The sequence below is a fragment of the Cibotium barometz genome, chromosome 57 (genome assembly GCF_041138505.1).
Source record: "Cibotium barometz isolate CiBa-2024 chromosome 57, ASM4113850v1, whole genome shotgun sequence".
NCBI lineage: Eukaryota > Viridiplantae > Streptophyta > Polypodiopsida > Cyatheales > Cibotiaceae > Cibotium > Cibotium barometz.
Window position 1 is genome coordinate 1,342,997 of NC_141102.1, and position 18,125 is coordinate 1,361,121.

At 43.5% G+C, this 18,125-nt stretch overlaps 1 protein-coding gene across 3 annotated transcripts in view; it reads right to left on the reverse strand.

Moving 5' to 3' along the window:
* The window catches only part of LOC147606308 (Transducin/WD40 repeat-like superfamily protein), an 88,072-nt gene that overhangs the window by 17,522 nt on the left and 52,425 nt on the right, over positions 1 to 18,125 (reverse strand). For all 3 annotated transcript variants that reach the window (XR_015264959.1, XM_086791903.1, XM_086791904.1), the window contains exons 7-12: positions 14,718 to 14,792; positions 14,464 to 14,549; positions 14,215 to 14,344; positions 12,879 to 12,968; positions 12,601 to 12,666; positions 12,334 to 12,425 (exon numbers count right to left, since the gene is read on the reverse strand). Coding sequence is in view for 2 of the 3 variants with exons in the window: in XM_086791903.1 (XP_086648029.1) it covers positions 12,334 to 12,425; positions 12,601 to 12,666; positions 12,879 to 12,968; positions 14,215 to 14,344; positions 14,464 to 14,549; positions 14,718 to 14,792 (539 nt within the window). In the remaining variant the exon portion in view is untranslated. The remainder of the gene's footprint in view (positions 1 to 12,333; positions 12,426 to 12,600; positions 12,667 to 12,878; positions 12,969 to 14,214; positions 14,345 to 14,463; positions 14,550 to 14,717; positions 14,793 to 18,125) is intronic.

Below are 18,125 nucleotides of genomic sequence, written 5' to 3' on the forward strand. Positions count from 1 at the left end.
AGGATGCATGCTTGACCGCATTAGTGAGTGCTCGACAACAAACCAGGGACACATTATTCTCGGGTTGCGGGACCTATTTGAGGATCCAAATGGTCTCAATTGGCCGTGGGAGTTGTGCAAAGACCCTAGTATGGTCCCAATCAGATCATATGGTTGGTTGGTCATTTTGGACCAAGTCATGTGTTGGCCGACATGGCCAAAATACATCCATGCCAACCTTGGACACTATATATAGACTAGTTTGGCAGTCTTTGTTCATCATCGAGTTCATTGTGTTCAAGTACTCCTGTAAGCAAGACATCCTCCACCCTGAGTCTATCTAGATCACCATCACAGCTCCTTACTGTTGGGGTAAAGGCGTTATGCCCACCCTTATAGTGTGTACAAGCCCATAAGTTATAGTATATAGTACACTTAGTACATTAATGTACTAAGTGCACTATGTGTACTAGTGCAATATACATGTGTGATAGGGGAGTCACACACTCATGCCTCATGAGTTGACTTATCCCCACAACTCTCTCTCTCTCTCTCTCTCTCTCCCTTGCTTCTCTGTGTATGTCTCCCACATGAACTAACCCTAATTCCTTCTCCCACACAACTGGTATCAGAGCTTAGTGATCCCTCCCTCTTCCCTCTTCTCCTTGATAGCTGAACGAGCTGCTTGCTTTGCTGCTGTCATACTACAGGGCATCAACACTCGCAGCAAGGCCTGCAGGGCATCAACACTCGCAGCAAGGCCCTTCAGCGTGAGCAGCTTGTATCAAGGTCACAGTAGCCAGGCGGACAAGGAGTCAGGCACAGCCAATCAAGCGAAGAAGCGCAAGAGCACACACGGGGTGTAGAAGGCGCTAGGCGAGCGAAGCGCACAGCAGCCAGGCGAAGCGTGAGCGAAGGCTACCAAAGCGCACAGCAGCCAGGTGAAGCGTGAGCGAAGGCTGGCGCTAGGCGAATACGTGGCAAACGTGTAGCGCTGGATCCGACGAAGCTGTCCCGAGCAAGTCCAACGGAGCGAAGATTCGTAGCGTAAGGCAGCTGGTGAATACGTCAACAAGCAGGCGGGCGTGAAGCGAAGGCGTCGAGCGTGGAGCAACGAACTGACGTAGAGCGAACCAGGCGAAGCAGGTCCCTCCGACTCGCCCGTGCAGAATGGCGTGACTCACTTCGAGGCTGGGGACACGCGCGCCGCTGAAGTGTCCAGCTTCCTCAAGACCAACGACCCTGCTGGGTTCACCATTGTGGATGTGTTGGGCTAGGGCGCCCTCGGCCACGCCGTTGCCTTCTTCATCCTCGCCACCGCCTCCAACGACTAGGACCCCCAATTCAGGTGCCCCGGTTTGTCTGATCTTCTGTCGTTGTGCGTGCTGCCTCCGACAAGCCTGTGAAAGCCGACAGGCAACTATGGGTCAGGGAGCTTCATAGCAGCCAGCCATCTGAGCATCACCAACAATCTGCAGCAGCAAGAATTGCCCCCCTCTCCTGCAACAGCCTCTTCTATCAAAATTCAGCCTGCAAATTGAAGAAAAATCAAAAATTACAAGGTATTTTCCTCAATTTTTTTTGGGATTTGCAATTGAGCAAGTACAATCAACAATTGAGCAGATACAGGTGTCAAATTGCTCAATTCTGAGCAAAATTGGCAAAATTGGGTGACATTGGTCACAATCAGGATCAATTTGCAAGACATTGGTCACAATCAGGATCATTTTGCAGGAAATTGGATGTCGAAATTTGGGGCTTTTGATGTAATTGTGCAATTAAGCACTCATACATGCTGTATGATGTGAAAAATCGCACATTTGGGCAACATTGCAGCAAATTGCAGTGCAAATCAAGGGGCTTTTGTGTCGATTTGGTTGATTTGCATGCGAACAATCGCATTTGATGCTGTGGATAATGTGTTGATGCCTTACAAGCACTCAATGTGCCTGTAAATCAAGGGGCTTTCATGTATTTGATGTATATGTGGCCAGGGGGAAGCATCGTGAACACTCTGGATGCCTTCATGTGCGTCAATGTACCATATATGATCAGAAATTGATCTTAAATCAAGGGGCTTTTCAAGTTTGTATGCTTGTTGAGCTTGGCAAAGCAGCAGGCAAGACATTTATGCCTTGAATCCTCAAAAATCAGCTTGCAGTCAAGGGGCTTTTGCCCAATTTCTGTTCGGGACTGTTGTATGCAGTGTACGGGACTGTAAAAGTCTGATTTTCACTCATTTGGACAGCCAGGAGAGCATTTATTGCTATTGTACCTGCTGGTACAGATTTGGCACAGCTTTGTGCAAGTTTTGGCATGGCTGTACACTGTTTTGAGTGACCAAAAGGTTCAATTTCAGCTGCTGTACTTGCCGGTACAGGTTTGTTACATCATTGGTGAGCACTTGGTACTGCTGTAGAGTACTTTGGAAGGGCAACAGAGCACATTTAAGGTGCTGTCCAAAATCTGCAGCAACCAGATTTTGGTGATTTCATCACATAAAGTGGGAGAAAAGTTGCATTTGTCCTTCCGTAGTGGGAGAAAAACTGTGAGCACTTTGTGTGCTTTTGGTGCAGTGTTTGCACATTTTGCAGGGAGTCAGGCATTGACAGGTTGCATATTGCTATGGCAACCACACGTGAGAGCTCTTCATTGCTTCACATCAAGAAGCTTGAAGGCTCGCATAATTATGATATTTGGCAAACCCAGTGTTACAATGTGTTGCTCCAAAAAAAGCAGCACAAGCCTATCAAAGAAAGGGGTGTAATGCCCGCTTCTCTTACTGCTGAAGAGTGGGAAGATATGGATGAGCTGGCAAGATCTACTATCATGTTGTCTGTGTCAGACTCATTACTTTTCAGCATTCGTGAAGAGAAGACAGCTTGGGAAATGTGGCAAAGATTGCAGGACTTGTATGCCCAACAAAGTGCCTCAAGCAAAGTGTATTGGTTGAAGAAACTCATAGGTCTTCAGATGAAGGAAGGGGCGTCTATGACAGCCCATCTCAATGAGTTTAATGGTATTGTCAGCCAAGTCATTAATCAAAAGTTGGCAATGGACGATGAGTTCAAAGCCACTTTTCTGTTATGCACTTTGCCAGAGAGTTGGGACACATTAAGGACAGCCACTAGCAATTCGCATGCTATGCTGTCATATGCAGATGTTGAGGGTGCTCTTCTTCAAGAAGAGATGAACAGGAAAAACAACTCTGTTGGAAAGTCCAATGCAATGAATGCACGTGGGAGATCCCAACAAAGGGGAAAAAGCCAAGAACGGGGAAGAAGCAAGTCTCGCTCCAAAAAGGGTTTGGAATGCCATTATTGTGGCAAAAAGGGACACATTAAAAAGCAATGCTACAAATGGAAAAATGATCAAAAGGAAAAGGGAAAAGGCAAAGACAAAGAGAAAGATGAAGCCAAAGATGTAAAGCCAAAGGGCAAGAGTGGAGTCAAGATTGAAGAAATCAATGTGTCACATGCAGGTGACAGTGAGGATGAGGTCCTCTTTACGTCTTCACTTGATGCCCATTCACTTCTTACAGGTGGTCATGGTATGCACTCATGGATCATTGATTCAGGTTCCTCCTTTCATGTCACAGGTTGCAGAGACTTGTTTGTCAGGTATACTGCTGGCAATGAACGAGTGGTTTATTTGGGTGATAACCATGCATGCAAGATACTTGGCAGAGGTGATGTGAGGCTTGTATTTTCAGATGGCTCACAGCTTATGCTCCATGATGTCACGCATGTGCCTGAGATCAAGAAGAATCTGCTTTCTACTGGACAGCTTGATGATGCTGATTATGTTACCACATTTGGTAGTGGAAAGTGGAAAATTAGTAAGGGCTCACTGGTTGTTGCCAGAGGCTCTAAGGTGGACACTCTTTACTTTATGCATGCAGGTGTTTGTCACCATGCTAATATAAATGCAACCGAGCTGCCGGAAATTTCTATGTGGCATAGCCGGTTGGGACACATGAGTGTCAAAGGAATGGAGCAATTGTCTCGTTTGGGTTACTTGCCTTCTCTAAAGTTTTCAAGTTTTCAGTTTTGTGAGCATTGTATATATGGTAGGCAACTACAGTGCTCCCACAAGAAAGCTCTTGGACAAAAAGATGCTCAGTTAGAGCTTGTGCATACAGATGTATGTGAGATGCCTCAGCTTTCTTTGGGAGGGGCAAAATACTTTGTGTCTTTTATAGATGATGCCACACGCAAGGTGTGGGTTTATCCTCTTCGTTTGAAGAGTGATACATTCTCAGTGTTTGAGAAGTTTGTTGCTCTTGTTGAGAATCAAACTGGCAAAACACTGAAGGCTTTGCGTTCCGACAATGGTGGAGAATATATGTCCAAACAGTTTCAGGACTTTTGTGATGCTAAAGGCATCAAGAGGGAGCTCTCTACTCCTTATGATCCTCCACAAAACGGGACAGCAGAGAGGATGAACAGGACCATACAGGAGAAGGTCCGTTCTATGTTGTCACATGCTGCGTTACCTCATGGTTTTTGGGCTGAAGCTGTTATGACAGCCGTTCACCTTATAAACAGGTCACCTAACACGAGGCTTGGTGGGAAAGTGCCAGAGGAAGTATGGACAGGGAAGCCTCCGTCATACAAGCACTTGAGAGTGTTTGGTTGCGTTGCGTACGTGCACATACGCAGGGAAATGCGCACCAAACTTGATCCTAAGTCTCACAAATGCATATTCCTAGGATATGGTGACAAAGGTGAAATGGGGTATCGACTTTGGGATCCCATGAATAGAAAGATCATACGCAGCAATGATGTCATTTTTGATGAAACATGCATGTATAAGGAGCCTGCAAGGCAACAGGAGCCTGGCAGAGTCATCTTTGATGATGATGGACATCATGGACAACAACAAAGGGCTGTAAATCAGCCATTACAGCAGGAAAACCAACCCTTAAATGGTGCTGAAAATGGTCCAAATGGACAGCCAGATATGGCAGAAGATATCCCTATGGATATACCACAGTTAGAGGAGATACCGGGCATGATTTTTCAGCCTTATGGCATGGAACAGGAGCCACCAATGGGTGATATGCAGGCTGGACAGCAACCTGCAAATGATGGTCATTGGGTACGGAGGTCCACTAGACCCTCCAGAGCCCCTGACAGGTTTGTTCCAGGGGTTGACTACTTGATGCTCACTGACTATGGGGAGCCCTCATGTTATAAAGAGGCTTTACAGAGAGCAGACAAGGCTCTATGGGAGCGTGCCATGAAGTCAGAGATGGATTCTCTGCATAAAAATGAAACATGGAAGTTGGTGCATTTGCCTGCAGGCAAGAAAGTTTTGCCATGCAAGTGTTGCACCAGATGCAAAGCCAAGATACAAAGCCAGGTTAGTGGCTAAGGGCTTCAAGCAGGAATATGGTGTGGACTTTGAGGAGATCTTCTCTCCAGTGGTCAAAATGACCACACCTTGTATATTATCATGTACATGCTGATTTTTTCTTTTCCTTCATTTAAGGACACTTTGCCTTTAAGTGGGAGGTTGTTGGGGTAAAGGCGTTATGCCCACCCTTATAGTGTGTACAAGCCCATAAGTTATAGTACATAGTACACTTAGTACATTAATGTACTAAGTGCACTATGTGTACTAGTGCAATATACATGTGTGATAGGGGAGTCACACACTCATGCCTCATGAGTTGACTTATCCCCACAACTCTCTCTCTCTCTCTCTCTCTCTCTCTCCCTTGCTTCTCTGTGTATGTCTCCCACATGAACTAACCCTAATTCCTTCTCCCACACACTTACCCGGAGCACATGGGTGGGTGGACAGCCATCAATTTGTAACCAAAGTTTGCATGCAATAATATTGTTTACGCCCTACTTCTTTCGGCAATATAGTGCTTTGTTTTGTGAAGATCCTACTTCCCCTATTGTGATTTCTTACATGGTATCAAAGCATAGGGTGGACAGCCATCATTTTGTAATCAAATTTTGCGAGCAAAAATTTTGTTTACTCTCCACTTCTTTCTGCAAATTATTGCACAGCCATCAATTTGTAATAAAAGTTTGCAAGCAATAATATTGTTTACTCTCTACTTCTTTCTGCAATATAGTGCTTTGCTTTGTGAAGATCCTACTTCCCCTATTGTGATTTCTTACATGGTATCAAAGCATATAGGGTGGACAGCCATCATTTTGTAATCAAAGTTTGCGAGCAAAAATAGTGTTTACTCTTCACTTCTTTCTGCAATTTATTGCTTTGTATTGTGAAGATCTTACTTCTACTACTTACATCGTATCAAAGCTTAGTCTCTAGGCAAAGCTTGTTTAAGTAGTTTGCTATTTGAAGGCAGATTTGGAGAGAGCCCAAATTGCAAACGACGCAGAAACGCTAGTACCCGTCCTCCAACATTTGGTGAAGGAAGGTTGGATGGACAACTTACACTCTTTGAAAGTTTAGAGAGAGGAATTTGACGCAACAACTTGTATGAGTTGTCGGCTTTTACAACTCGAGCCAATGTCGGGACAAGCAAGCTATGTCATGCAAGATTTGGACATCTGAGCTTTGTAGTCTTAAAAGAGAGTTTCCACAAGAAAGCAAGAATCATGCAAAGACTCCTCTAGAGCTTGTTCATGCAGATCTTTGAGGTAAAATGCCAACCACTGCATTGAATGGTTCTTCCTACTTGTTACTAATCGATGACTTTAGTAAGAAGATGTGGGTGTATTTTCTTTGGCAGAAGATTGACGCTTTTTGGAAAATTCAAAATATGGCATAGCTTGATAGAGAATGAGACAAGAAAGAGACTGAAGAAGTTTTGAATAGATCGACGAGGAGAGTTCACATCAATTGAATTCGATGCCTACTGCAAGGAGCACGGGACCAAGATAGATTTCACACTTGCTCATACTCCACTATAAAATGGTGTTGCAAAGCGCAACAATCGCACAATTGTGGAGATGGCACGGAGTATGCTCAAAGGGAAAGGAATGCACATTGTTTTTGGGCTAAGGTAGTTTACGCTGCAGTGCATATCATTAACAGGAGTTACACAAAGGTAGTGTGAAGGGCATGCACCTCAAGAGGCTTATTCTAGTAAGAAACCATCAGTTGCATATTTCTAGACATTTGGTTGCGAATGTTTTGTGCATGTTCAAGACTCACCTAGAACCAAGTGGGATTCCAAGAGAAGGAAATGTATCTTCTTAGGGCGCAGTATGGAGCAAAGAGTTACCGACTATACGACCCGATGTCAGTCTTGATGTGGTGTTCAAGGAACAGCCTCATCAAGTGCAAAATAAGGCTCCATTCACACTATCCTTCAATGAAGAAGTAGCCCATCAGACAGCACCAGTGACGGTACCAACTCCACAAGAGGTGGATTCATCAGATCATGAAGAGAAGCTTGCACCACCACAGAAGGGACCATATCCTAAATGGGTGAAGCAATGCAACCAGAGTATGACTCAATTATGAGAAACCACACTTGGGTCTTGTGGATTGTCCTGCAAAACGAAAAGTTATGGCACCAAGTGGGTTTAGAAGGCCAAGTACAAGTCTGATGGTACATTGGATAAGTACAAGGCAAGGCTCGTGAAGGGTTTTGCACAGGTCAAAGGGTTTGACTTTCAAGAGACATTTGCCCCCACAGCTAGAAATGTGGGTCATGGAGTGTTTGATAAGTCAAGTGCACGCTGATGTGGGACGTTGTATAGAGAGCGTGCATAAGATTCCCATATAAGGGGACTAGTGATGGGTGTGGGTGGCTTCTTGTCCCCAAGGAGGTGCCAAACCTCCATGCGATCCGCACTCAAAATAGGACGATATAACTTATCTTCACCTTTAGCCAAATAACTCGCTTCTTCCAGCAGGTGAGGCAATCGACAGATCCCTATGTTTTGCATGCAGAGATACATGCAAATCTCGAGAAGAGGGTCCACATCTCAAGGCTCAGGGGCATCTAGCTCTTTGAAGACTCTACGCTCTCTCTCTAATGACACCACATGTGCGTGTCACGTGCACACCATTCAGGTGTACAGTGACATGGCATCATTTTAGCATCATTAGCATCATCAGGAGTTATCAGGGATTTTATAGGCATTTATGCAATTTTACAGGCATTTTACAGGCATTTATGGGGCAGCCGACCAGCAGTCTTGGACATTTCATCTGGCCGACAGCAGTTATGCTGGCCGACCAGCAGCAATCCTACATATATATACAGGCGCCTCTCCATTCAGCAATTCAAGTCCATCATTCAGCATTCAGCCAAGTATCCCTCAGCGTTTCTACTCCAGAAGGGCTGAGAACATCATCGCATCTCAGATAGGAGCATTCAGTCCAGTGTTCTCCAGCGTTTCTCCTCCAGGAAGCCTTGGGAGCAGCATATTCAGCAAACGCATCAGCATTCAGTTCAGTTCAGCCCATCAGATCTGCAAACGCATGGAGCATCCACCTTCCCGTGTTGAAGGGCATCTGCGTTTCATCATCAGGTCAGCATAGCATCTGTTCCAAAGCATCCCTTCAGCGTTTCCTTCCCAGGAGACAAGGGAAAGATAGTGGACAGCAGTTCATTCAGCATATCAGAATATTCAGCATATAGGCAGCATATTCAGCATCATAGATCTATTCAGATCTCATTGTAACCGCATTCATCATCTAATATAGCTGCATTGCATTGACACATATTTGTCTATCTCTTGAACATCATTAAGTGCAGTTTAGTTAGACTAAGGTTGTGATTACTACGGTCGAAGACCTCTACATGTCACATTGGTATCAGAGCGTTACAGGGTAACCAGCCGTAGAGCATGTTCATTCCATCAGTCATTCAGTCAAACATCATGTTAATCGCTTCCGCATAGTTAAACCCAGTTCTCAAAATCTTGCAGGCCACCCTTAGGGATTTTCCCTTAGGTATGCACTAGTAACCCATCCATCTGCATTCTTGCACAGCATATAGGGTTGCACATGGCTTGCATAACAGACATCTTAGCAGTCATCTTAGCAGTCATTCTTGCATCTGCAAGGCATACATGTTTGCCCATGAACTCTCTGGGAAAGAATGACATCCATCATCAAAGGAGGACATAAGTTTTGGGCTTCAACTGGCAGCAGTAGGGGGTTTCTCTTCCACAGAAGACGGAAGTTTGCTCCAACATCGCCTCAGGAGGTTCAGAGCTTCAGGAACGACGGAGATGGTAGAGGTGAAAGGTTTCCACAGGCAGATCAGGGGTGACTCAGGTATTTCCAAGCAGTTTTAGCAGCATTTGCCATTCAGTTCCCGCAGTACATAGAGTCTTGGCTCAAAGGATTTCACTCCTGCAGACGACCTCAGTCTCGGTAGCAGAAGACAGAAGGGGGCAGTGGTTCCGAGGAGAAGGATCACCAAAGGAGTCGAAGGTTGCCAGGTTTATCACCGAGCAACAGTTTAGCAGCGGGGAATGTCACGTGCACACCATTCAGGTGTACAGTGACATGGCATCATTTTAGCATCATTAGCATCATTAGGAGTTATCAGGGATTTTACAGGCATTTATGCAATTTTACAGGCATTTATGGGGCAGCCGACCAGCAGTCTTGGACATTTCATCTGGCGCCTCTCCATTCAGCAATTCAAGTCCATCATTCAGCATTCAGCCAAGTATCCCTCAGCGTTTCTACTCCAGAAGGGCTGAGAACATCATCGCATCTCAGATAGGAGCATTCAGTCCAGTGTTCTCCAGCGTTTCTCCTCCAAGAAGCCTTGGGAGCAGCATATTCAGCAAAAGCATCAGCATTCAGTTCAGTTCAGCCCATCAGATCTGCAAACGCATGGAGCATCCACCTTCCCGTGTTGAAGGGCATCTGCGTTTCATCATCAGGTCAGCATAGCATCTGTTCCAAAGCATCCCTTCAGCGTTTCCTTCCCAGGAGACAAGGGAAAGATAGTGGACAGCAGTTCATTCAGCATATCAGAATATTCAGCATATAGGCAGCATATTCAGCATCATAGATCTATTCAGATCTCATTGTAACCGCATTCATCATCTAATATAGCTGCATTGCATTGACACATATTTGTCTATCTCTTGAACATCATTAAGTGCAGTTTAGTTAGACTAAGGTTGTGATTACTACGGTCGAAGACCTCTACATGTCACAGTGCGGGTGGACAATATATGTCTGGCACAGGATGTCTATACATAGATAAAGGTACTACATGTGAGGCAATAGGTACAGAGACGACACTGCTGATCGAAATGGCCGTGTCAAAATCTGGTCCCTTGTACAGAGCCTGAGAAACTGATTGTAAAGCCAGGCTGGTTCCAGTGATGTATCAAGCTGCAAGTCCCCCTCCTCATCCTACCAATCAAATGTGCAATGCCTTGCCAAAGCCTCTGGGCTCTTTGCAACCACATATGCAATGTTGATTGGACTCTAAATCTGTGAAGCATCGCAGGCATCTGGGATTTGCTACAAGGGTATGTCTTTAAGTGTGGACTAGGAATGCATCACGTCAGAGAGCCAAAAGAACACAGAGATCGTTCTCTTCCAGTTGGATCTCGACAGTCGTCTCCAAAAATGCTGCTCTCTAAACGAGGGTATCAACTGTAGTCTCCAGTGATTTGGGGCAAGAGATGACACATAAAGGCAAGATGGCCGTGTGTGAAAGCCCAAATCCAAGGTTTATATAGAAGGGTATGCCGCATCTCATATTCATTATTATTTTCTCCACTTCCAAAGAATTAGCAGCTTATCATCTCGTCTCATATTCATTATTATTTTCTTTGCTCCCAAAGAATTAGCAACTTATCATTTTGCCCCTGGAATCAAGCTGAGAAGTTGTGGAAGTTAAGGGCTTTGGTCCCTTCATTTAGGAGAGCAATGATATTTCTCCAGTGATACAGCGCAGATATTGGCATAGACTTTGGCACTCATACAAAAGGAGCCATATCTCTCATTTCTTTTGGTTATTCTTACATGGTGGTCTCCCTACCAATCAGTGGAGATCAGTTTTCGGTGTAGCACCTTCCTGTCCTAGATGTGCGGCTGATTCTGAGTCCGTACAACATTGTCTATGGGGGTGCAGCATTGCACAGCAGATTTGGGGTCCTGTAGCCCAACTTATGGGCAAATTGAGTGGCCGAGCCATGCATGTGACTTGGGGGGCAGTTGCTTGACTCTCCCAATCCAGTCCGCAGCTTTTTTATGAGGGCAGTGGTACAGATTCTGTTTTTTTCATTCGTAGAGGTATTGCCCAGCATGGTCTATTGCAGGATGTTCCTCACTCTGGTTATACACCCCCTAGACAGAGGATTGACACCAGTTGGGAGATTATTGCCAGTATTACAGCATGGCAGATCTGGAGAGCTAGATGCACGGAGGCTATTGAGGGTGTCCAGATTTTTGGGTCTCAGTGCATTAGTACTATATGGGGTGATATCATCCACACTCTTATGGCTACTTGGGCCCGCATTCAAGGGCCCTCTCATTCTGCGCAGGTGAAGCGTGTGATATTTATGCGGGAATGGGACCATGGCATCTTCTTTTCCTCTAGTACCACAGGTCTTACATGGCATCATGATGCTCCTCAGTGGTTGAAATCACCTTACATATTGGGGTGATTCTATTCTCTTCCGGCTTATAGCTATGATTGTTGTATGTTTTTCTCATACTTAATAGAAGTCTCTTTCTGAAGAAAAAAAAATTAGGAGAGCAATAGTTGAAGTTACATGTTGACAAGGTTTGGGATCAGCCAAGGAGGGCTAGGGTCATAATTTATGCCAGCAAAGGGCCAGCGTGGTATTTTCTGTGCAGTTAGGAGGTAGAATGACTAGGATTCAGGATGAGGAGGCCATCCAGGATGCAATTATTGAGCCAGTCCACGTTGTCACACAGCTTTATAAGTGTTGGTACATTGTTACCTGACCAAAGTCTACCAGATATGGAAATTAGAGACCATGGCTTATGGAGGATTTGCAATCAAACATTTACAATGGGGTCTGGGAGAGTTGGAGTTGATTTCAGCACATAATTGTACAGTTAGCCACCCATTCATTGACTAGATCATCAAGAATGCGACGAGATTCCAGATTCAGTCCAAACAGTGGAGACTATCATTGCAAAGACGAGAAAAAAATGCAGCGAGCCAGTCCTAATTTATTGTCTTTAAACTGGTCTTAAACTTCACCCTTCCCCTTTCAGTCTGTACCTCTTTTCCCTACATATAACACACATAGATACATGAAATAGCGCAAGCTATCCAAGAAAGCACATCATAAGGAGCATGAAATACCTACGCTCTCTTGCCATATCATCAATTTCACATGTCAAAACTAGAAGAGATACCATATCGGTTCTTCAAACATTCACGTTACTCAGATAAAAAAATACCATCCATTATTAAGATGAAAAGCGAGCTGTTGTTCACAGCATTGATTCAAGCGAATCGATTGGATCCCACTCATTTCGATTTCCGTCTGAGCCTGCAAGAGTGGTGAAATCAAGTGTTGATAAACACAACAGCCAGGGGGAAGATTCTTTAACCTCATGAAGTTTAGCAGCTTAGGCATCCAAATGGGCATGTCATCGCACTGTCCAGAAGAAAAGATCAAGAGCAGGAAGAGGCAAGAAGCAGATGGACTTTAAATGAAAACTCACCCGCAGTGATGGTATCTTTTCTAGAAGAGTTGCAACTTTCCAAGTAGTAAATGGTAGATTGTACACCTGCAGTTGGTTGTGTCAACTGAGTGACAATGCTAGTACATGCTGCATTTGTTTGACATACGTACTCAAAACATCGATAGCATAGCTGGATAGAATTGTCACTATGTAGTATCTAACAAGTAAGTACTTGTAATCAAATGAAGCACTTACTTTAACATAAGGACCCAATTTCTGTACTCACTTTATAAGTCCTGTTCAGATGTGAGATCTACCTTTCCAGGTGTAATAAACGCAGCAGAGATTCTTCCTCCCCTAAAATCCCAAGCATGAAGTTGTCCAGAACTACTGCCGGCATAGATGACCTGCCAAAAAGCAACAGCACAATATGTTCACACAAGAGCATTTTATAAGATTGTAACCATCAACCTTATCTCATCTACATGATAAGGTAGGTTAATTATGATTCAAAGGGGAACGTATAATATTTTGTCATAATGAGGGAGCTTTCCTTCCTTATACCAGCATGATGGTAGACTTATCATTGCAAAGATGAGAGAAAAACAAATGCAGCAGGCCAGGCCTAACTTATTGTCTTCCCCTCTGACTTTGCCCTTCCCCTTCAAGTTTTATTGTTATTCATCGTATTGTAATTCATCAACCTAGCCAGCTAACCAAACACAGATAAAGCAACTAAACGGCAGCCTATTACTAAAGGGGCTTCCTAAGGTGAAGTAAGAGTCTCCTCCCGGGTTTTATCCTCAACCTCCTCTAGACTCTCTCGAAGGTTCAAAAGTGTAGTAAACCTATTGGCGTGTAACGGAAGAAGGTAGGGAGATCTCAACCAATCAGGCACTATGCTGCCATAAAAGCACCGTAGGAGTGGAGGAGAAAAAATACCATGGTTCCACTCTCTCATAAATCTGCTGCTACGCAGGCCCAGGCGGCCAAAAGAGTGTGAACGATGTCACTCCATATACTGCAAATACACTGGGTATCATAAACATGAATAGCCTCGAAGGCCTCTCAGCATCTGGTCTTCCAGATATGCCACGCCGTGCTACTAGCAATAAACTCCCAGGTGGTGAAAATACTCACCGGAGGTGGTGTGTATCGTAACTGGGGGATATCCTGAAGCAAACATCTCTGAGCTATGCCCCTACGGACAAGCATAATAGGATCTTCTCCCCTGCCCTCAAAAAGAAGCTGTGGGCTAGACAGAGTCAACCAGCAATGTATAACATAGATAGGATCACTTCTCAATCTGCCCAAGAGCTAGGCTATAGATACCCAGATTCTCTATGCTCCTCTACACTGCCACAAGCAATGATACACTGTCTCGGATAGAGCTAGGCATCTAGGACAAGAGGGGTCCACGCCAAAATTAAATCTTCACTGGTTGGTGGGCAACCCACCATGTAAAAACAGCCAGAAGGAGTAGGATATCTGGCAGAGACACTAGCACTCTTAGAAGTGTAGCAAATGTAATTGAATAAGCAAAAAAAATAAAACAAACAAACAAACAATCAAACTATAGAGGAATATGAGCTTTGAAGACAATATTTCGATAATAAAAAGCACATTAATACTAAGCAAGTGTGGCAAAGTCACCTGCTCATCTTGTGTCAAGGCCAAACTGTTGAGATGACCATGTTGCTGACAGGAAAATACTGCTTGAGGCGTGTTGTTTATTCGCCTGTCCCAAACGTGAATCTCACCATGTCTCCCGCAAGCAAGAACTCTTCACATACATACAAATATACCCAAAAATAAGCAGGTAGATACAGAACGAGTGACATTTCAATTTACCAAAAAAATGATCTGAATTTTTCTTCAGAATTGTAATCACTGTTTGACCACCTTTTCGCATGAATCTTGCAAAAAGCTAGATCAAATAGGCCCATAGATCCAAATGTCTTTTCCGTGTTGGAACACACCTTCAACACCTGAGCATCCAAAGCCATTTTTAAAAATACCTTGATTTTTTTGTATTTAGTAAAAATACCCCTTAATTGTTTTTGGGGCAGGCCAGCTCTTATGTACAAAAAAGTAGTATAATGATATGGAGTATTGCAGTTTTCTCAATCTGCAGCTTTGCATTTCAAACAGCTCACCTGTGAAGGACTATTAGTAACACAAGAAATATCATAGCAGTACACTTTACCGCCCCATGCTGCAACACATGCAACCTGCACACAGCATGTTCAATTCTGAGCATCTGTACAAGGGCATTAGGATGATTAATATGCCTTCAGCAGAACATGTGCTATGGACCTTACTTACACATCAAGACCAATTCCATTGCACTGTATGTGCAAACTACCATATTCTTATAGAAGGAAATCCAATTATGTTGAACCATAACAAATTGGCTTTGAAAAATGGAAATAAAAAACAGAACAAAATTGTAACCATTTATATGGTAGTGATGCATGGACATAGGCTAATAATGGGCTAGAACACTTTGTCCCTCTTTAGGAGGTTTTTTCTCCCGAGCATATGAGTGTGTGTAAGTGACCTTATCATGTCACTTCACTTGTATTCATTGATTCTCATCAATCTACTAAGCATTGTGCTTCTCTCTCTCTCTCTCTCTCTCCCACCATTTGTTTGTTGCATGTGTGTGTAGCTAACTTCGTCTCTACTTCAACAATTGGTATTAGAGCAGGTTCTCTTGGCCCTCACCCCCTAGTCATCTTCTCCTCGATATGCTCATTTGATTGTCTAAGATTGAGCTATCCTCTTAGGTGGAGAAGGTATACCCTATAGTGTGTTGTTAATGTTAACTACGTCAATAGAATTTTTGGGCATTTCAGGCATGTTTTGGGGCTCGTTCGCATGCTATGAGGTTTTCGAAGACATCCCGAGGGAGTGTCAATTCAAATTGTCTTTGTTCAATTTTGGGTTTTCTACACTGCAACAGCATTTGGTGAGCAAACAGAGCCGTCATTATCATCGACATCACATCTTCAAGTTCATCATCAACAGCTTCAACAACATCGTCAACATTATCATCGATTTCTGTATTCCTACTAGTAACATTTCTACACTCTACACTTTGCCATTTTTCATACACTTTGCAGGTTTCCTTTGTCCCTATAGCCACCAAGGGTACACGTAGATGAATCCAAGAACATGCCCAAATTCACCTTATAAGAAAGTGCAATTTATAACCTCATGGTAGTCATCCACAAGACAGTAAACCATCAACTCCATCATACATAGTATTGACTAGATACTACAACATCCCCACTAACGTCATCACTGCCCAATAGTGGATGTAGAACTTGGTATCAATATATGCTCCCACATACACACCCCCCATGCACACACACACACATAAGAGCATACATCCATACAAAGGTCTGTGTACTAAGTTTCTATCAGAGCTCCGAAGATACAAGGCAAACTCAGCCATAATGAAGCCTAGCACTAAGGATTATAACAAATAAAAAGAATTACTACAACAAAAAGGTAGTTGATAGGGCATATGCATCACAAAAGATAGAAAGGATTAACACCATATCAACTTGCTACAACTTGGACGAAAACTTCACAATGTGAAATTTGCATGTCCGCTAATACAGCAAAAAGATATACCTAGATGAATCCAGGAACATGCCCAAATTCACCTTATAAGAAAGTGCAATTTATAACCTCATAGTAGTCATCCACAAGACAATAAACCACCAACTCCATCATGCATAGTATTTTTGGCTGTTTGGGAGGGGCTTTTCATGGGCCTTTGAGGCTTTGGGCCTTGGTCTCTCTCTTGCCTCCCTCCCTATAAGAAGACACACACACACACACACACTCCCTCTCACACTTCAAGCTTTAGCTTCACACACACACACTCTCTCTTCCTTAAGCGGCAAGCCTCAAGGGCCAAGGTCTCAAGTTTCAAGCTCTCACACAAGCAAGCTGTGCCTCTCAAGACACACTCTCTCCCTCACACACACTTCTTTTTTTTTGGGTAAAACCAGTTGAAATTGCATTATATCATAAATGTACAAAGGGGTTTGACATAAAGAGGATGTCTAAACCCTAGCACACACACTCTCTCATTGTGAAACGAAGAAACTATATTATAAAACATCCATTTTACATCAGGGCAGTGCTCAAGAAAAGAGCCTATGCCCTATCCATCAGAAACAGTAAAAGAAAAGCTGAACACAAGAAACATCCAAATCTTCCTCATGTAAGGCATCATATAAGGACTGCCGCAATGAGGCTCGAAAGAACTCATAATGGTGCTGAAGGGGTGAATTCAGATATGCATGATTTCGCTGTAGCCAGAGGGTCCATAAGGCCCAGTATCTGATCCAATGGAAGAAAAGAGAATACTGTGACAAAGAAGCTGATAACGTGCCAAACATCCAAAAAAACATGTAGAACCTATGTGCAGGAAATCTGAGAGATAAAAAATAGGAGATCTTGTCCAGAAGGTCTCTGGAATATGAACAAGACCACAATAAATGCGGAATACTCTCAGTAGTAGTATGATGACATCTTGGACAAAGAGGAGGCAATCCTTCTTTGAGCCAATTTCACTCCCACTGGAAAAATACCAACAATGCATCTCCAAAGAAAGAGTCTCTGCTTCAATGGCATTTTCAACTTCCATATCAATGTCAGTTTTTCTTTCCACCAAGCTAAAGACTTATTCAGATGCCAAAGAGAATTAGCATGATGAGCAATCCATGGAGGAGGTAATATCAATCGATAAGCCTGTATGGAAGTCAATAGATGCAAAGGCTGAGAGGATAATCTTGAACTTGAAGACTTGAAGATGCCAATCTTGAAGCCTGTCTGTTACATCCAATGTTGGAATCGGAATGAAAGGGTGTAAGAGATCTGCAATAGCTTTCCATATAGATCTATGATGCATCCCAAGATTGTATTGTTGACATGCTGCCGAAAAAGAGAGAATTTGCCCTTGAGAATCTACCACGTCGTCAATGAACCGGATGCCCAACTTCGTAAGATTGTAAGCTCTGATTGGTTGTTGTACAGTAAGGAGAGAGTAAAAAACAGCACTCCAATGTAGGCTTTCCATTCGAAGCGAGAAAGCTATAGAAGCAAGATGGGAAGACCATTTGATGCGAGAGAGCACTTTCTTCCAATCCTGAATCAAGGAAGTAGAAAATGGACAACCAGGGATTTTACCTTGAAATTTGCCAAGTACTACTTCCGATGGATCAACTAGCCAACGACCATAAGCATTTGTGCGCATCTGACCACACAAAATTGCCAACATGATAGACCAAGGCTGCTCTTGTTGAAAAAAGGTTTTGAGCATAGTGATCTTTCTTGCCAACACATGAAATTTGATGTTTATAATATTCAAACCACCATGCATTCGTGGTGAGCAAAGCAGGTCCATTTTGAGCAACCTTAAAGCTTGTTTATAAAGCTTAGTTTTCCAAAAAATCTCCATGGCTTGAGACATAAAAGAAGAAAGATCTCGAGATGACCAATGTAATAGAGGAAGGTAGAACTGGACATAAGCTAGAACAATGGAC